Source organism: Saccopteryx bilineata, chromosome 6, assembly GCF_036850765.1.
Source record: "Saccopteryx bilineata isolate mSacBil1 chromosome 6, mSacBil1_pri_phased_curated, whole genome shotgun sequence".
NCBI classification, from domain to species: Eukaryota; Metazoa; Chordata; class Mammalia; order Chiroptera; family Emballonuridae; genus Saccopteryx; species Saccopteryx bilineata.
The window spans coordinates 161,763,683-161,783,846 of record NC_089495.1 but is presented as its reverse complement, the minus strand read 5'-3'; the positions used below and the strand labels follow the sequence as shown (position 1 = coordinate 161,783,846).

Here is a 20,164-nt window from a genome sequence, read left to right as displayed (position 1 = left end):
GCCGAACCAAGGTCCCTTTCAGCCCAGGCGTCCAGGACATCCTGGAAGTGCAGGGGCTGGCTGGCCACAGAGGGGAGGGACGGGGAGCGCTATGCAGAGCCTGGGCTCCGAGTGCTTCCCCTGGTCAGGGCCCTGCCATCGCCTACCCTGGGGAAGCAGGAGCCCGGGGCCCTGCCATCGCCTACCTGGGGAAGCAGGAGCCCGGGGCAGGGAGGTCTCTGGCCAGAGGTCACCAGGGACATCTTCTCCAGACTTGATTCAGCCTGGGGTGGGACTTTCTCACAAAGGGGAAATGAATCCAGTAAACCAGAGTAAATTGTGTAATGCTTGGGTAAAGGCTCTGACCTTTGCAAATGGTTTTAAAAGGAACCAACAAATTGGGTGGGTAGGTGGAGGGCAGTCCAAAGGGCTGATACTTGTTGGTCAGGATTCATTTCTCTGTTCCACACTCACGCCTTCTCCACGCTAGGCCCTGGGTGCAGTGACGTGCACTTCATGAGTGTGTGCCCACATTCAGCCAGGCAACTGCTGCCTCCCCCCTGGGCCCTCCCCAGTGACCTGCACTGAGCGCTGCACATGGGGCGAGGGTGGCTGGTCTTTGGCCAGCTGACCTGTGTCTAGTGTCTTCCCTGGGATGGGGTCTGAGGAATGGGGAGGCAGGGGAGACATAAACAGCCCACCAAGAACAGATGGCATAGGTATGTATGAGTTTGCACACCCGAGTATGGCAGAGGTGGGTGTCGTGCCCCCCCAGGCCCAGCACTCAGGCTGGGGGTACCTCTGGGCTTGCTAAGAAAGTGCCATCAAGGGGAGGCTCTTTGCAGGCAGAGGCCACATCTCCCTGACCCCTGCACCCCTGTGGCCGAGTCTGTAGGTGCAGGCACCCTGTCTCATAAACCTTGGCAGGTGAGGACCCTCTAAATAAATCACTTGCACTTGAGCCGGCACCAGCCAGGGAGAACGCTGGCCCTCAGGGAGCCCCATGCTGTATGCCGGAGGCCATGGCCAGGCCCAGTGCTGGGCACCTGCCACAGCTCTGCCCCTCTCTGGCCTGGGCGCCTGCCTGTATCAGGAGGTCGTTCTGCCTGCTCACCCTTCAGCCCTGCAAGCTCTCGTGTTCTCTGATTTCAGTTGATGGCTTATTAAGAACTTCTGGTGGCACTTCCCTGCCTGGGCCCCAAGACGTAGGCTTGGATCAAGGAAGCCAACACAGCGCTGCTGGCCCCACTCTGCCCCCATTGGCCCCTCACCTGTAGTATTCCACGTAGCCAGTCTGGTCAGCCAGCTCGGTCAGCTCGGCTGTGACCTCCCTCCACACAGGCACCCCTGACAGCTGGGCAATGATGCTGCTGGCCATCTGCTGTACGAACTTCAGAGTCTGGAGGTAATCGCCCCGGGCGGCAAAGATCTCACTAAGCCGGGCCAGGTGCTGCTCTAGGTCCACCTTCATCTTCTGGGTGGTTCTGGACACCTAGGGAGAGGCTGGGGTTGGGAACCTGGCCCTGGGGTGGGAGGTTGCCAGAGAGGCCTAGCTCTTGACTGTGGCTCTGGGGAAGGTCTGTGAGTAGCAGAGGACGGCTGCTCGGGCCTGCGTGAGTGCACCTCACATGCACGGCCCCCAGCCCTAAAGGGCTCAGGGGTGTGCTGCCTGAGAGGAGGAAGGAAGACAGAGGCCCTGCTGTCCATCTAGCCTGGTCGTCCCTCCCTTTAGGGGACAGGTCCAGATCTGGCCTGAACCAGGACCTGGGCTCTAAGATCCAGCACTGAATCAGGATGGGGAAACAAAGAGACTCAGATGGGGAAACAAAGCAATACTTATGCCATGCAGATTCTCTTAAAACTTCAAACCCTGTGGATTATAAATTCGTTTTTAAAGTTTGGAATAAAAATGTTTAAGCCAAAGAGCTCCTCTGTTGCTACCTGACCTTTTGTTCCACAGGACTGTGAAATGGCCCCCAGGAGAGAGGCCTATTGTCCAGCTAGCAATGGCTGAAGGCTCCTGAGCCCTCCTGAGTGAAGGCAGACAATGGAACTTTGAAGGACAGGCTCCAGTCTTAAGAGCCTGGAGCTGAGTGGACCCAAAGGAAGCAACTTGTTATTCAAAGGCCAAGAGGGTGGCCCTGGCCGGTTGGCTCAGTGGTAGAGCGTCAGCCTGGCGTGTGGAAGTCCCGGGTTCGATTCCCGGCCAGGGCACACAGGAGAAGTGCCCATCTGCTTCTCCACCCCTCCCCCTCTCCTTCCTCTCTGTCTCTCTCTTCCCCTCCCGCAGCCAAGGCTCCATTGGAGCAAAGATGGCCCGGGCGCTGGGGATGGCTCCTTGGCCTCTGCCCCAGGCGCTAGAGTGGCTCTGGTCACGGCAGAGCGATGCCCCGGAGGGGCAGCGCATCGCCCCCTGGTGGGCGTGCCCCACCGGGTGGATCCCGGTTGGGCGCATGCGGGAGTCTGTCTGACTGTCTCCCCCCGTTTCTAGCTTCGGAAAAATACAAAAAAATAAAAAATAATAAAAAAAAAATAATAAAAATAAAGGCCAAGAGGGAAGGATGATGGCCATGACTGTCTGTGGTGTCACAACAAGAACTCTTAAACAGCTCAGACGTAGGGTCCCTGTGAGACCCGGGGACACAGCCCGGGGGCCCCAAGCTCCCTCCAGGCGGGGGTGCTGGAGGTGAGGGAAGAGCTTTGCCCTCTGAAACTGTCACTCCAAACCAATAGCACAACGGGCTAGAAGAGGGGGTGTGGCTAATCCGGGGCCTGGAAGGAAGATACAAATGACCCAGGACAAAGGGCAGGCACTTCCCACAGGCAGAGCGAGGCAGGAGAAGCAGATGACACCCTGATTATGGGGGAGGGACAGCCACGTTGTAGGCTCTCACATCTGTGCTGCTCTGAGAGTTCCTGGTTCCAGAAAAGAGAATAGCCCTCTTTGTTTTCAGTTTGTTTTATTTTTCAATGTCAGCAGGCTGTTCCGTTTCCCAGCTTGTTCCTAGTTCTCACAGCTGCTTGCGGACTACAAACTATCAGAGTGTAAAGGGACCCCAGACCTGAGGGGTTTGGCAGCTTTTAGCTGCACATGGGGGTGGAAACCATGTGAGCTTAAATACAGTAACTAAACATCACCCCGATAAAATGTTCTTTTTAATTCAATAAGATCAATGTGCAAGTGTGTTGCAGCCATTGATCCACTGCTAGTAAAGGCTAAACTAACATTAGGTGCCAACCTCGTGCTGGGTGATATTTTCATGTCCCTACGTGACAAACGTTAAAGAAAGAGCCGCTTAAAATGATCTGTAAACTTTTTCCTGTAAGACCCCTTTTTTTCCTTCTCAGAGCTTTACATGTTTAACTTCTCTATTTTCTTAAATCCCTCCCTCCTTCAAAAGACAAAAGCCAATAAACACCTGCTGCCCAGCCGGCCCTCTCTCTCCTCCTGATGTCTTTGCACAGGAAACAAAACAATAAAAACAACAATAACAAAACCCCACAATGCTGGCCCCCTTTTCTATGCCACCCCTAGCTAGCTCTTTAGAGGTTGGGTGGCACAGACAGAGCTCCCGCAGAGAGACACTGGGGTGGCGGTGTGGCAGGGGATAGGAAATGCCCCAGAATGGAACAGGGCTCTTCCACAGGGAGAAGCTTGGTGGACAAGTGGACAGCTCAGCTCCCCAGGCCGGGGCAGGGTGTGAAGGGAGTTAGCCGTGGTGGAAGCTGTTGTCCCATAGGGTAGAGCTGAGGTCTTGGACCAGCAGCAGCAAGGGGTTCAGCTGGGAACTGATTATAAATGCAAATTTTTGGCCCCACCCAGACCTACAGAATCAGAAACGGGTGGGGCGGCAGTCCAGGCTTACCAAGCCTTCCAGGGGATTCTGATGCAACCTCTGGGAAAGAGGAACCTTCCCTACTTGAAGTTGTCTAAAAGGGCACAGGAGCTGGGAGTCTAAGGGGTGGAGCCTCAGCAGGCTAGGGGGAGGAGCCTCATCTCAGATCCGTGAAGGGAAGGGGATTATCTGCCAGGGCTGTATTACACCTTCCAACCTGGGACAGGAATGCAATCTCCCTGTGCCCATCTCCCCCTCACCCCCACCCCAAGGCTGCCCACAGGCCTGCTGCAGGCCAAACGGAGAGCCCTGAGGAGCCACACTGGAGTGTGAGCGCTGGGGTCAGGGAACTAACTCTCAGGGGTGGGAGAACCTGAGGGGTGAGAGGTGTGTCTGGTCCCCTGGGTAACTGGAGCCATTGGGGGATGACTGAAGGCACTGGATTCAAAGAAAGGACCCACTGGCACTCCTAAACGACTCTTCTGACCCCCCAAATCAGAGCGTGTCGCTGACACTGCACCCTGGCAGGCCAGCTGAGAGCCTCAGCCCTTCCCACTGAGGCACAAGTATGAGGCTTCTGGTCCAGGAAAGGGAACCTGGGAGGGGTTCACTCTGGCCCAGGTCCGAGTCACCTGACCTGTTCCCCAAGTTTTCCTTATCCCCAATTCAAGCCTCCTTTCTCCTTTAAGCTGATTATAGTAATACATATATAATTTTGGTAATTATGATAATGGCACTCATTATCATAGTCACCCCTATTTGGAGGATATTTTGTAGATTACCAGGCACTTTCACCCACAGTATCTCACCTAACATCATTTGTCCGACAAGTGGCCTTCACCCCTCGGATCTGGGAGCCCTCGGAGATTGCTGCCCTCCTGGAGTCCTTGGGACCGAGAGTATTGGGTGCCCAACCCCAGGCCCAAAGCAGCTCTGTATGCCCTGCCTCTCTACGGGAGCCTAGGAGGGGGCAGGAGGGGGCTGTCAGCAGGATGGAAACAGCCTCCGCTGGCTGGACCATCACAAAGGCTTAGGGACCCTGCCCTCACTTTTTAGATGTGGTAGAGTGATGACAAGGGGCTAACCTCAGGTGCAACACATAATCTTTTCTGTTAGGAGCTGACGGGGGTGTGCGGGGGGGAGGGGTGTTTAGAGACATGGGCTGCTGTGAATGTCCAAACCTGGCCCTGGAGCACTCACTCCGCGCTGGGGGGGCAGGGGGGGTGAACCCCGCCTGGGGTCTTGTTCCCACCCAGAGCATCTCCCTGCACAATTCTCCCCGGTGGGATGAGGGCATGAGGAACTCAAACGTTCCCATCGGATGGCTCTGGACTTTCTGTCTTCCTTAATCCCGGGAGAAAACAAAGGTCATTCCTTATAATGGTCACAAGCCAGCTAGTGAAGGTCATGGCTCTGGGGCTTTCCTGGGCAGGGGATTCTCCTTTTGGGGCTGGGTTCCTCCTCTAGGGGGTCCTGAGGCTGGTGAGTGGAAAAGGAGGGGGAGCAAGAACCCAGAAGCAGTACTGGGCACAGAGGTGAGGGTGGGGCTGCCCAGAGGGCAGCCAGGTCGTGCCCAGGTCTCCCTGTGCCAGTCAGGCTGCATTCAGCCCACAAGGCCGCCCTCTGCTTCCCCATCCCAGCCACTTCTCCCTCACCCCCCAGAGAGCTCAGTCCCCAGGGACAGGTCCCAGTGGACACAAGGTGTGGACGGACAAGCTCTGCAGGAGCTGGGCCCTGGTCAGGCCATGCGCCCTCAGCTCTCCAGGAAGGTTCTCTGAGGCCAGAGCCACTGCAGCCTGCCCCCTTGGGCGCGGAGAAGCAGCTGAGCTGTCTCTTTAAGGGGAGCTCCTCCTGAGGGGCTGAAGGATTAAGGCCTTAGAGGAGCTTAAGGGGAGGAAAAGGGACAGGGAGGCTGAATCCTTTTCCAGAATCCTCCTCCAGTGAGTGCCAGGAAAATGTTCGAACGCTCTGGTTGGCACTGCTTTTCATGTTTGAGGCTGTCTGACACGAATAGGCCACCTGCTTCCAGTGAAGGTGGCGCACACTTGGGGACCACAGTCTACATTTTGAAAAACCTGGACTCCCCACCCTCTCAGTCTCCGTCGCTCGGGCCAAAGGCTCAGCAGAGGAACGCTTTCATCCCCTGAAAGCTCAACATCTGCTCTGACCAGCCCAGCACAGCCCTTCACCCTGAGCACGCAGCTGGACCCATGGCGCCCAGAAGCCAGAGTCAGGGGGACGCCTCGCCAGCTCTGAGCAGTCTCCCCACCTCACAGGGCGCTGTCTTGTTTTTGAAGTTTTCCCCTTGATGCCTCCTGGACTGCACGATACTCTACACGCAGCACTTAACATGATCACAGAAACAATGTGAGGTTGGTTTCCCAAGTTCAGGGCCCCACTGGCCAAACGGGAGAGTGCTCAGCTCTCCTGCAGATGAGTGGGGTCTGGTCCCACAGGACCCAGCAGCCTTTATCCTTTGGTCTTCACTCACATCCCTGCCAGAACCTCCAACCCGGGGCGCAGAAATTGCCTTTGTGTTCCTGGCAGGACCAGCTGCAGCCCCAGAGGGAGTCCAGCCCCCTTGGAGTCGAGCTGGCGGGGATCTGACTGGGGCCCTTGTTCTGACCACATTGACCTCACGGGCTGTGCCCCGCCCGGCCAGCTGCCCAGAGCCTTGCCTTACCAGCAAATCGATCCCGGAGAAGGTGTGGTTCGCGTTATCCAAGGAGTAGATCAGCTGATGCACCCCATCGTTGGTCTCGCTGTTTCCATAGAAACCAACACCCACTGCAGCACTATGGGCAAGACCGCAAATGAAGTTAGGCCCCAAATGAAGGAGACTTTTTTTAATATACTATTTTTCAGAATAGTTTTACATTCACAGCAAAATTGAACAGAAAGTTCAGTGATTACCCATGTACTCCTCCTCTCCCTCTGAGATTCCCCCACTGTCAACATCCGTTACATTTGTTTCAACCAATAAACCTACATGGGCACATCACGTCACCTGTCAGTAGTATATATTAGGATTCACTCTGGGTGTTGTACATTCTGTGGGTTTGGACAAATGTACTGTATAATGACATACCTCCACCATGTATCATACAGAGTATTTTCTTTGCCCTAGAAATCTGTTCAATCTGTTTATCCCTCCCCCGCCAACACCTGGCAGCCACTGACCCTGACTGTCTCCACAGTTTTGCCTTCTCCCGACTGTCTTAGAGTTGCACTCATACCGTATGTGGTCTTTGCAGATTGGCATCTTTCACTTACTAATACGCATTTACATCTCCTCCATGGCTTTTCATGGCTTCATAGCTCATTTCTTTTCAGTGTTGAGTAATATTCTATTGTCTGGATGGCACACAGTTTATTTACCCATCACCTACTGAAGGAAGTCTTGGCTTCCAGGTTTTGATGATTATTAATTGAGCTGGTAAAATGTCCACAGAGAGAAGCTTTGTGACTTTAGCTCTTTCCTGGGAGTAGGGGAGGGATGATGTCTAAGTTCTGGCAGGAAGGGGCGGGAGATGAAGGTTCAGGGCCAGCTTGCCCTGGATGCTGACATCCTGAGGTCCTCTTGTCGTCCCCCCCCCCCCCCCCCGCCACCCGGTGGTCCACAAACGCTACGGATTTCTCCACAGGAACTGCCGCGAAGCCCAGACTCTCCTCCCTCCTATGGCGCTGAGTTGGTTTTTGTTTTATTTTAACCAAAAGTAGAACTTGAAATCTATCTTTGCAAAATTTCATCCAGCTGGTTTTAGTCCAACATTCCAGGCTGAACAAATCATCTCAAACCGTGCCTCTGTCATCCATCACATTTTATTTGACCCACACCACTGGGGGTCATCTGAATATTCATTAAGCAGCCTCCTGAGTTCTCATCAAACCCTAACCCTGGGAGGGAGGCAGTGGGGGTGGCAGAAAGGACAGATACAGTGGTCCCTCCTCTACTGTGTGTGTGGGGGGGTGGGTTAGGTTCCAGAACCCCTGCCATAGGCGAAAATCAGTGAAGTGGTGACCTTATATTTATTTCATTATTTATATATATTTTAAGGCTTTATAAACCCTTCCCACACTCTTACAAACCTTTCCCACACTGCTATTAATCTTTCCCACACTTATTTTACCGCAAAAATAATTAAAATAATAAATATATAAAAATATGTACTGTATTTTTCACTCCATAAGATGTACCTTTTTCCCCCTAAATGTGGAGATGAAAATGCCCGTGCGTCTTATGGAGCGAAAAATACAGTATTTTAGTGAATATTTTAACACACCGTTTGGTTCAGAATATTTTTTTTCTTATTTTCCTCCTTAAAATTCTAGGTGTGTCTTATGGTCAGGTGCGTCTTATGGAGCACACACTATGGTATATACCACAAAATCCAGCAATATAGCAAAAAATCCGCAATACAAAATTAGATATATACAATTTAAAAATCCGCGATACAATGAGACCACAAAAAGTGAACCGGGATACCGTGATATGGCGAGGGACGACTGTACACACATACATACGTTTATGCTTTTTCTTTTCTCTTTAAACAGGACCCGAGCTAGGATGGAATCCCCTGGGAGACTGATAGAGAAACCTCCTTTCAGGTGCCCTTGACCCTTAGCTCAGTGTTTCTCAGGATGTGGTCCAAGGACCACAGGACATAATGGTCTAGAGCAGGGGTCGGAAAGCTTTTTGGCTGAGAGAGCCATAAACACCACATATTTTTTTTTTTTTTTTTTTTTTAAATTTTTTCTTTATTTTTTATTTATTCATTTTAGACAAGAGAGGGAGAGACAGAGAGAGAGAAGTGGGGAGGAGCTGGAAGCATCAACTCCCATATGTGCCTTGACCAGGCAAGCCCAGGGTTTCGAACCGGCAACCTCAACATTTCCAGGTCGACGCTCTATCCACTGCGCCACCACAGGTCAGGCAACACCACATATTTTAAAATGTAATTCCATGAGAGCCATACAACGAACTGTGTATGTTATGCATTATCCAATAAAAATCTGGTGGTGTCCCGGAGGACAGCTGTGATTGGCTCCAGCCACCCGCAACCAGGAACATGAGCTACGGTAGGAAATGAATGGATTGTAATACATGAGAGTGTTTTATATTTTTAACGTTATTATTTTATTTCATTAAAGATTTGTCTGTGAGCCAGATGCAGCCATCAAAGAGCCACACCTGGCTCGCGAGCCATAGGTTCCCGACCCCTGGTCTAGAGTGCCTATTAAAAGTGACGGTCAGGGGCCCCCCACCCTGTGCCCAATATCAGCCTGGCCTGGGAATGTCCCTTCTCTGGGCACCAGGAGCCATAAGGAGGCAGAAACGGCGCCTATCTTTCTCACCACTGGCTCCCTCTTGCCCAGCACCAATACCATGTAGAATTCCCTAGAATGAGTCATGCCAAGTACACTCTCTCTGTTTTGAGCTTTCCTTCCATGGTAGGTAATTATTACTTATTAGAACTGACCTTCCAAAGTCATTTTTACTATTTCACAGTATTCTTCTGTGTTTTGTCAAGTTTTACAAAAATCTGAGCTCACGTGAGGGTGCTCCCAGCGTGCCAGCACTTTCTTCGGTTGTCTGTCTCCCATCCTGCGGCTCCCACCCACCTTCGTGTGCTCAGTCCCAGGAGAAGGCTTTCCAATACCATAGATACCGCAAAGGAGCTCCTCTCTGCAGGGACCCATGCTCATCTTCAAATTCCAGATGGGGGCTACAACTCTTTCTTTTGCCAATGATTTGAACTCCAGCCCAGGGCCCCACCCAGCTGCAGTCCTGCCCGTGTGCTGTGCTTTGTCACACCTGCGATGCTGCAGGCAGGATGCGATGGTGAACATGCCCTAACAGAGAAAACCACAGCGGCGAGGTGAGCCTCTGGGTGAGAACCATGGCATCCTCACTCCCAGGCTTAGCGTCTCGTCTGCTGCCAGCCCTGCTGGAGTTACTCCCACTGTGGGTTCTTGGATGCAATGGACACTAAGCAATAAGGGACTCTATCCCTTGCAGGTGGTCACCCCCCAGGAGGTCTCAGGGTAGACCCAAGGCTTCTGAAAAGAACCTCTGTAGATACGAAAATAAGAAAAATGCAACAAGTCACACAATGAGGCTAGTGTGTGTGTGGACACAGCCCAGGAAGTACAGGCTTTTGGCTGAAGTTAGAAATCCTTAGTTCTTCATCCAAACCAAAGAAGTTAGGCTGATAATGCTAAGAGCTATTGATCTTGCGAGAAGATGGAATTGATCTGTGTCTCAGTCAGACTTTCCCTGACCTCACAGATGTAAGTCAGCAGCTGGGAAGGGACAGGGACTCAGAGAGCAGAGATGCCCTCTGTTTGGGAATGACACCCAATAAACTGCTCAGAAAGCAACTTGTGGGGCTGCCAGGCTGGACAGGCTCACACCTGGGCAGGGGATGGGGCACACTAGAGGCCCTCATTGCCACCCCAGGCACCTGATTCTCATTGCATGGCAAGAAAGGAGACAACATTCACCCTAGGGACAAGTCTTTCCAATCAAGGAACCCATAGCTCAGTCAGGAGAATGTGGTCAGTAAGCTGATGAACCAACCACCTGGGGTTTGTTGGGGGGACTGGGGGTGGAGGGTAAAGAAGGGGTGGCATGGTCATGGGCTAACTATTGGCAAGACACAGGTGGTCAGGCCCACGTTCTATCCACTGGACCCGCCTTGCTCTCTTGAACACTGACAAGCCCTAGCCACACACGCCAGGCCCAGTGCAGAGGGACACTCACCAGCAGATGAGCCCGGCCACCACGGTGGACCAGGTGACATGGCAGGACTTGCGCTGCTTGGTCTGCACCGCGCCGTCCCGTCTGCAGCAGCACACACAGATGAGGTAAGCCGCGAGGAAGATGAGGTTCAGGCCCAGGCAGGCCGCGGCCCCCAACCCCAGGAAGAGCAGCGACTGGAGAGAGAGAGGCCTGGTGTCAATACTGGTCCCATGGCGGGGTCCGGGAAGTGCCCTGTCCTCAGTCCCAGGGTTCCCCTGGGCTGTGGGTATAGGAGCCAGCCTGAGTGGGGTATCTGCCATCCCTCTTCCCGAGTGAGGCTCCTGCTTTGAGCATGGAGTGCCGGGCACTCGGGCTGAGTGGGGCTGGGGGCTCCAAGGACACGTGAACAGGATGTGGTCAGCTGAGGGAGAGGTGAGGGACGGGGAACAGCTGAAGGCCAGCCCCCAGGTCTGTGGCTGACCCATCTGGAGGAAGACATGGACCAGGCCCACCTGATGAGACACTCAGAACTGCACAAAGAGGGACCGCTGGCAGCGAGGGCTGTGGGTGACCAGTGTGACTGAGGGAGACAGACAGGGGACAGGGAGAGGGACATCCCTGAGGACCAGAGCACCACCAAGGCCTCCTGGAGGACACGGGGCTTGGGCAGGATATCTCAGAAGCTCAGGGAACTGGGGAAGGGCCAGGAAGGGATGGCTTGCCATATCTGCTCCCCCAGGGCCTTCTCTTAGGTATTGGGGTCCAGCCAGGAAAGAAGCCAGCACGGTGCTAGGACAGGGGGAAATGTCAGGACGTGCACCTGTGGAACCCCTTCCACCACATCCTGAACAGGATGCTGACCCCCCTGCGTACCGAGGGTAGCAGCAGAGCACAGAATTCTGAAGGGGTGGGAGGGGCTACCTCAGGCCCCCCAAGGACCTCAGGGCCCTGCAAAGGGAGCTGCTGTCTGTCAGGAGGCCTGTGTCCCACTCCATGCCCTCCAATCTCTTGATTCAACCAGATGGGCACCAGATGGCACCAGGATTTGTGGCCACCAGCCAGGGCCGGATTTGGCTGTAAGTCAGATTCCTGAGGTTGTAGCGTCACCCAGTTTCCCATGTGCCCCAAAATGGTCCTTAGTCCAGAACCCCCAGAGTTCCAGTCTGGGCTGTCAAGGCAGGAGCCTATTTCGGGGAACCCCCATGCCGGTGGAAGTGATCAGCAGAGTGGGGGAGATGTTGGGACCCTTCAGGTCTCAGGGGGAGACACGCCTTGTGCAGGAGACAACCAGACACACACGTCAAGAGACGGTTCTGAAAATCAGAGGCTGGGGCTCCAGGGCCTGGGGCCATTTTCAGTAGTGAGGGCACCTGTCAGGTCTGCCCTACCCCTCCTGGGCCTGCTTAGCTGCTAGGCCCTGGGACGGCTTGGGTTGACCTTCATATCCCTGACTCAACCTCTTTGCTGGTCACCTGGCCAACAGGCTTCTGAGCATCAGGGACAAATGGCCCAAGTGGTGGGAACAGCCCAGAAAAAGACAGGAGAGATGGCTCATTTGGGAGTGGGGAGGTGAATGTGACTTAAAAGTGTGGCTTTCACCTTCACCTGGGATAAATGTCACAGGTATGACCAAGAACTCGCCTCCCCGACTCGCCAGAGTGGATGGTAAGCCCTCCTCCAGGCAGACGGAAGGCCCAGTGACCTGACCATGTCACCCTGCTGAAGTCCTCACGGTGAGGCAGGGGACGAGTCCCTGGCCTAGACCACCCGGCCTGTCCACAGAATCCCCTGCCCAGTGAGACAGTTGAGAGGCGCTGCCACCTTTGTACCTCCAGCTCATGGCAAAGGGAGCCAAGCGTGAGTGAGGGGTGAGAGCCTCGCGCTCAGAGTGAGATTCCCCGGCATTGCCATCTTCTAGACTGCGGAGTCCTGAGAACGACACAGAGTCCTAAGTCCCACCCTAGACCTCGTGAATCAGAACTGCAACTAGAGACACCCCAGGAGACCTGTACCCCAGTCAAATCAGGGGAGCACTGATTAGTGTCAACAGACTTTCTCAAACTTTCCCAAGCAGCTTAACCGTTTCTTCAAACAGACCCACTTAGCAGAGCTCTGATACCCAGAGCCTGCTCTGACTGAGTGGACAGAAGCGGCATGCTTTGTCCTGACCACCCCCTCGCAGGCCTCTGACACCCATCTGCTAAAACTCAGGGATCCCTTTTACATTTTTCAAACCATTGTGCAATGTGTATACCCCAAGGCCCGACCAGCAATCCCACTCCTGAATATTTACCTTACAGAAAGGAGGGCTCATGTCCCTCACAAGATACACACGTGAATATCCACAGCAGCTTAATACAGTGGTCATGTCAAACAGTGGAAACAGCCCAAATGTCCACAAGAAGAGAAGAGATGTAGAAAACATGCTATAGTCATCCGGTGGAATACTACACAGCCATGAAAAGTAAATGCAGCTACCCACGACCACATGGATGAATCTCACAGATGTAATGTTGGAGGGGACAAAAATAAACCGGACAAAATAGTGGAGATGGTCTAGGTTAACTTATGTAAAACGCAAAGTCAGAGAAACTCATGTCAGAATAGTAGCTGCCTTTGGGTGCGTATCGATGGGGGAGGGGGGCCACGAGGGAGTCTCCCAGCGATCAGAAGAAACAGGCCTGGATTGGGGTGGCGTCTCACATACATACTCACAAATTGAGTTCCCATAAGTTATTCCTAACGGGAAAAAAGGTAACACAAACCCAGACAAATCTTTTGTATAGATTAGACTGGTTAACATCCGGACTTCCTCGCAGCTACCCTTGACTTCTAATTGCCTCTTCAGCCATCCCAAATAGGAACACCACTGACTCTACCACATGTCCCTACTCAGCAAGGGAGGGTCTCCAAGTAGCGCAACATGTGGTTGTGCCATTTCAATTTCTCCAAAGCAGAGCCCATGCCCACCCCCTAGTCCCTGCCCCAGCCCCCTGTTCTCCTACTCTTTTTTTTTTTTTAATCTTTTTTTTTTCTTTATTCATTTTTAAAGAGGAGAGAGAGGGAGAGAGAGAGAGACAGAGAGAGAGAAGGGGGGAGGAGCTGGAAGCATCAACTCCCATATATGCCTTGACCAGGCAAGCCCAGGGTTTCGAACCGGCGACCTCAGCATTTCCAGGTCGATGCGTTATCCACTCTGCCACCACAGGTCAGGCTGTTCTCCTACTCTTGTAGTCCACTCGGACCACCTCCTGGCAAGCCAGTCCAGTGGCAGCTGGCCTCAATTAGGTCACAGATAATGCAATCCAGCCCTGGGAAGGCCGTGCTGGGAAACCCAAACAGTTTACTTCTGGAACTTTCCCAGGTACTGGGAGGACAGGGATGGGTCAGTGCAGAGGGGCCTGGGAGAGAAGGAGGTAGGAAGGGAAGAGGAAAGGAGGAAGGTGTGTGTGGGGGGAGTGGAGGGTTAACCAGAAGAACCATCTCCCACGGCCACATTCGTGTCACCTGCCAAACTCCAATAGGCAATTATTTTCCTGCTTCTAATTACACTGCAAGTCCCCATGTGCACGGCCTAAGGGGAGGATGGAAGAGGGAGAAACCCCATCCAGAGGGAGCCAGGAGCTCTGCTCACACACTATCCTGCTCTGACAGAGCCTGGAAAGGACAATCTACCATGTCATCCTGCACCTCTGAGAGTCCTGCAGCCACCACACCCTCCCCACCCCACCTTGGCCCCTTGCCCTCAGCCCCCACGTCAGGGCTCAATCTCCAGCCTCTCTTCTCATCAAAGTGCCTTTGGTTAGCTCTGGTTTGTCACTTGGTAACAAGAAACCCAGAGCAGGAGCCCAGGACCCAGGCTGGGGGCAGCAGTGATCAATTTGCATCCTGGAAATGCTGAGGAACTGGACTCCAAGGGGCTTCTGCACTTGGTGGGTGAGGGGGCAACAGTCTGAGTCCCCTTTACCTCAAGACCCTAGAAGACAGAGTGAGCCAGCCTAGGAGTGAGGCCAGGGGGAGCGAAACTGAAGCCCACAGATTGGGATAGCTAAGTCCCCGCCACCCCACCCCCACCGGGGGTATGCAGCGTGATTGTCTGATGACCATGACTCAATGTTTAGACTGGATGAATGGGGCTTCCTCATCCCATTCTTGGCTCTTCTCACATCTTTCCTGGGGCTCCCAGCCTGGCCTTTCCGTCTGAGACCTGACCCCAAGTGTGGGGCTGGAGGGAAGTAGGGGAGCCTATAGTTCTGGGTGTAGCCCCTACTCTGTCCTCTCCCCTGACCTGGGGACACACACATGGCAGTCTCTGGGGAATCTATCAGTAGAACCACCTAAAGTTAAGACATGAAAATACATGCCTAAAAACAAAAGTTAAAAACATCACTGCTTTTTCATGCAACATCTCCTGATGTAGGAGAGGCCAGGAAGCACACACGTCACAAGGTACATTTGCACAGTATTTGGGAACTTACATTTCAAGTTCATTATCTCACCTGTGTCTAGTCTGCCTGTGTGTGTGGGGGGGGGGGGACAGCGGGGATGGCGCTGGTGGCAACTGAAGGATGAACCTGAAGTGGCTTGTTCTGGGACACAGCTGGAGACAGTGCCAGGTGCCCTTTCTGTCGTCCCTATCTGCCAGCCGAGTCTCCTCCTTCTCAAGCAGTGTTTGTCAATTTATGATGTGCCAGGCACTGCCACCTGCTTTATACCCACTAACTTATCAGGGGCCCTGTGGGACCAGGGCTCCCTCCCTGACCCACTCAACTCACCTGGCTCTGTTGACTCCAGTGCGACCTCCCAGGACCTGAGCAAGGACTCATGGTCAAGTCCACTGGGGTGGAGGGTGATAGGGCACACTATCAGGCTTCCACGGTCCCCCAGGACCTCAGGAAGCGAGTGGGAGCCCCTGCATCCGGGGAAGGTTGGAAACCGAGTTTGCTCAGGTTATTCCATTTACACCCCTTTTGTCACATATAGTCAGTGCTAAATGGGCATTCCGACCCAGACAGCCAGATGGCAGAGCCCCAGCCCCTGGCTGCCTTGATCATCACGTCACCCAAATTGGGCAGAGAGCTTGTTTCCAATCAAGTTTGCTGAGTACTGCGATGACGGACAGCAGAAGTCCTATCAGTGGTGTTAATCGGCCTGCTGCCTGCATCCCCGGGGAAGTTTGGAAACCAAGTTTGCTCAGGTGATTCCATTTACACCCCCTTTTGCCCCTGCCTGTCTCTGCCACCAGTCATCTGGCTGTGACTGCTTGCTCAGGAGAAAGGAGATGTCTAGGAGAGATGGTGGTCAGACAGCAGGGGAACTCACTGAAATAGGAGCCGCCTTAAATAACACCCAGAGCCAGACTTCCCATCCTGGTCTAGCCCATCGAACTCACTTCCTACTCAGTGTCCTCTCGAGGTCTAAGTGGGACAAGGAGCATGGAGGTAGGGCTGGTTGCCAGGCTACTCAGGAGCAGAGGCGCATGGGAAGGGGTTGTTTTTTTGGAGATATCTGATACATAGTGTGCTAGGCTCCAAACCCTGGGAGAAGAGCTGTGAGAGGGTCCTTCTGCCTCAAATGCCAGCTCTCCATGGGACTAAGGGGGATGGGGCAGGCTCAGGCCATGCTGGCCGCAGCTGCTGTCTTTCAGGGGCTGTGGGGTGAGAGAGTGCCCCACCACCCCTTCCTGCACCCCAGTTTACCCAGTGAGGAGTTTAGAATTCCTCCAGTGGAGAGGAGAAAACTGTGGTTGGAGACCCCGGGCACAGGATCTGGGGCGTAGGGTTGGGACAGACAAACACACACACAACAACACAGCAGTCTCTGAAATCTTATCTGCTTCTCCATTCAGTCATAGGGAGTGGAAGAGTCCCCAGAGCTGTCCCTAGGCAATGGCATTCTCAGACTTCCATAGGCAGGATTCTGGGAGAGGGAGGGGCAGAGAGATTAGGAGAAAGTGGAGCAGGGTGAGGCAGGGAGGGTCCTGGTTCCCCTTCCTACTGGAGGGGCAGGCACCATCTGCTTGGGGCCTAGGGCACCAGGGTGTTATTATTAGCCTCCCTGTCAACCTGCCCTGTGCACCCTACCGGATCTGGATCCCAATCCCAAGACCTGGCGGGGAAGTCAAACAGCTGACTCCAGCCTCAGCCTTCCACTGGCCTGACAGGCCCACAGGGGGAAATGGTGCGTCAGAACTGGACAGAGCAGGCGGAGGCTTTCGGGAGCCAAAGTCCCAGAATGGGCCCATACCTCTGAACAAATGGGCCCTATCCCGGGCTGCCCCACCTGAATCTTTGACCCAGCAAAGAACTGACACACTTGGGCAGGGCCAGACAGGAGAAGGCTGGGAGATTCTGCAGCTCTGCATGGGCAAGAAGGTCTGGGGAGCACCCCTCCCTCCCAGGGGGGCAGAGGCCAGAGGGAAGGGCCAGTAGAACAGGGAAAGGGCTGAAGTGCAAGGAGTTGGGGGACCCTCCTGCTAGTCAGGGGCTGGGGTGGAGGGGTGCTGCGGAGCAGAACTTGCAAAACTCCAGTTAGTTTCGGCACAAACTTCTCCCAGGTCTCCCAGCCCCGGAAAGAGAGCGCTTGTCTCGAAACTGCAGAAGAACGAAAACTCCGGGAGCCCGTTGGCTCGCGCCCAGGAGTTGCCCGGGTACAGGCACAAACGTCCCCACCCCGCCCCGCGCGGACCTCCTCCTGGGCGCTCAGCCCCACCCCCGGCAGGCAGCTTCCCAGTCTCTCCTCCCCTTCCCACCACCGGCTCAACTCCCATCTTTCCAGTTATCTCGGCCCACGAGGTTCCCAGATGGGAGGGCCGACGGCCGAAGGTGCCAGGGGAAAGGGGAAGAGGAGTGAAGGGAAGGGGCTGCGGTGGAGGGGTGTCAGTGGCGAGCTGGGGAGACGGAAGGGGTTGCCCAGGTCTGGGGCAGTGAGGACTCACCTCCTGATAATTCTCATCCCGGGGGCGGAAGGTGCTGTCCACTCGCTGCAGGCGCAGGCCGAGGTGCGGGAGGCTGTGCAGCCACACCACCCACCAGGGCGCGATATATTCCACGCGCGCGGCTGGCATGGCTCCTACAGAGAGAGCCTGCTCCCTGCGGCCGCCACTGCCGCCCCGGAACGCGCGCCCGCCTCAGGCCCCGCCCCGCTCTGACCCCGCCCCCGGGCCGGCCCACACACCCCGGCCCGCCCGTGTTGGGCCCGCCCCCTGAGGCGCCCACTGGCTGCAGGGTGTCACGCCCACTAAGTCCTTTGTGGTCCAGAATCCGGCCCCATGGGCAGAAAAAGGTGGAAGGAAAAGTGAAAACAGCCCCAGGACGTCCCTAAATCTATTTAATAGCAGCCTCTAAGTCCCCGGGCTTCTCATTAATTCCTAATTATAAAATCAAGCCTGTAAAGTGTTAAGGAGTGCAGCTAGCAGTGTGGCACGGGAGAGGCTTGGCTGGCGGTTCCTGGGGCTTTTAGAGAGTGGCAAACTGACAGATTGGGGACAGAAAGGAGCAGCATTCAGTAGTTGTCGTCTGGAAAGCACGAGGGACTAAGGAAAGCAGCGTTCTTCCGGGCAGGCGGGACAGGGCGGGCCTCATGGAGGAAGAGCCCGGTGAGCTGTCCAGATGGGGGGTGGCGCGGGGAAGGATCTCAGGGCCGTCAGCAGCACACGTATACTGTGTGGCACTGTGTGCCAGCACTGCTCTATCAGTGAACAGCGGCAAACAGGAGCCCTTGCCCAGAGGGTATGGCACTTTACTGGGCAGATGGCAACAGTACACACGCAGGGACCTACCGAGCAATGTTAGGGGGTGCTTTGGAGAAAAGCAAAAGCAGAGCAGGGTCAGCAGACAGGACGCGGTCGGGAACAGCCGCAGATCTGATAAGTCTCGCAGGCGCTAACCTTGAGTTCTTTGAGAGTCTAGGGAGGCCCCAAGCAGGAGAGCGCTACAGTTCTGCAGCTGAAAACAGCGTGGTGTGACCGGATGATGCTGGGCGGGCAGGGAGAGGGAAGGCAGAGAGGGGGAGGACGAGACAGTCAAGGGCAGGTTAAAGGGCCGCTTGGGATTGGGAAGATAGAAATGGAGGAGTTAAGGAAGGGGTCATAACAGGTTAGACCCTGGCAGCCAGTCTAAGGGGTGGTAGCGACAGGGGAAGACACAGGGAAATGGTGCCTGAGAACAGAGGAGGCGAGCGGAGAGACCGGCAGGGACTCTCAGGTCCCTGGCTCCAGGAACTAGGTGGACGCAGGAGTCCAAAAAACACCCTCAGCCTGACCAGGCGGTGGCACAGTGGATAGAGTGTCGGACTGGGATGCAGAGGACCCGGGTTCAAGACCCCAAGGTTGCCAGCTTGAGTGCGGGCTCATCTGGTTTGAGGAAAAGCCCACCAGCTTGATCCCAAGGTCGCTGGCTCCAGCAAGGGGTTACTCAGTCTGCTGAAGGCCCGCGGTCAAGGCACATATGAAAAAGCAATCAATAAACAACTAAGGTGTTGCAATGCGCAATGAAAAACTAATGATTGATGCTTCTCATTCTCTCCATTCCTGTCTGTCCCTGTCTATCCCTCTCTGAAAATAAATATTAAAAAAAAACACAACTTCAAAAAACACCCACAAACATGAGTAGACAGTGGTTCCATGCCATCAGTCTGGGGACAGGAGAGGGAGTCCTATGTCCAGGCCTCTCCCCCTGGTTGTCACCCTGAGTCACAGTTCCCTGAGTTTGATTGGGGCTGTCTCACCTGCACATTCCAAAGTTGGTGCACTCAGCGGGGACAAAGGCTGGAGACCACTGTTCTCTGATTGAGCACTCTGTTCTACGGTATACAGTGATGAATAAAACATGTAAGTCCTGTCTGCATGGAGTCTAGAGTCTAATAGGTGAGGCAGCAACCTTTGATCCCACATAGGGTCCCTGTTGCTGTGTAAGAGGGAGGATGAAGTCGGGACGGGGTGCCCAGGGATGTTTCCGAGAATGACTGAGGTGAGAGCAGGATGATGGAAAGGATAATTCAGGGAGGATTCTGAACAGAGAGGCAGTAACTATGAGGTCAGGGACCACAGTGGGTGGGGGTTGAAGGGGGATTAAGCAGGTGTAAACCAGAGTCAGAGGAGTGACAGGAAGACTAGAAAACTGCAGAGAACAGAGCAGCAGCTGGGGTGCAAGAAATTCTCTTGATTGCAGTGGTGGTTCCACAACTGTGAATGTCAAAATTCATGGAACTGTACACCAAAAAGGGTGAATGTCACTATAAATTATACCCCAATAAGTGTTACTTTAAAATACCTTTATAAAAAATAAAAATTTTTTTTAAGAAAGAGGTAAGCAAAAGCCAGATCACTCAGGCTCCATAGGCCCTGCTAAGGGTTTTGGTCTTTGAAGCAGCCACTGCTGCTTGCAGAGGAAAATGAAGTAATTTTGTGGAGCCCTTAATGGGCAGGTAGGTAACAGGCATGACCACATAGCCCCAGCCTATGTTGTCCCTGGAACCTCTGTAATAGGCACAGCCTGGTGCCATGTATAGTGTTCCCCTCTTCCTCCAAGTCAACAGCACAGGTGATGGCTGCAGGTCCTTGCCAAGCTTCCCAAAGGACTGGGAAGTTACAAGGACTTATCATTCC

The 20,164-nt window shown here is 54.1% G+C and overlaps 1 protein-coding gene across 1 annotated transcript in view; it reads right to left on the bottom strand.

Annotated features, from left to right (window-relative positions):
* Window positions 1-17,690, bottom strand: part of TTYH2 (tweety family member 2) — a 32,917-nt gene extending 15,227 nt beyond the window's left edge. The window contains exons 1-4 of the mRNA XM_066235339.1: window positions 17,495-17,690; window positions 10,579-10,751; window positions 6,499-6,610; window positions 1,251-1,471 (exon numbers count right to left, since the gene is read on the bottom strand). Of these exons, the coding sequence (XP_066091436.1) occupies window positions 1,251-1,471; window positions 6,499-6,610; window positions 10,579-10,751; window positions 17,495-17,623 (635 nt within the window). The 5' untranslated portion in view covers window positions 17,624-17,690. The remainder of the gene's footprint in view (window positions 1-1,250; window positions 1,472-6,498; window positions 6,611-10,578; window positions 10,752-17,494) is intronic.
* Window positions 17,691-20,164: the final 2,474 nt, after the last annotated feature.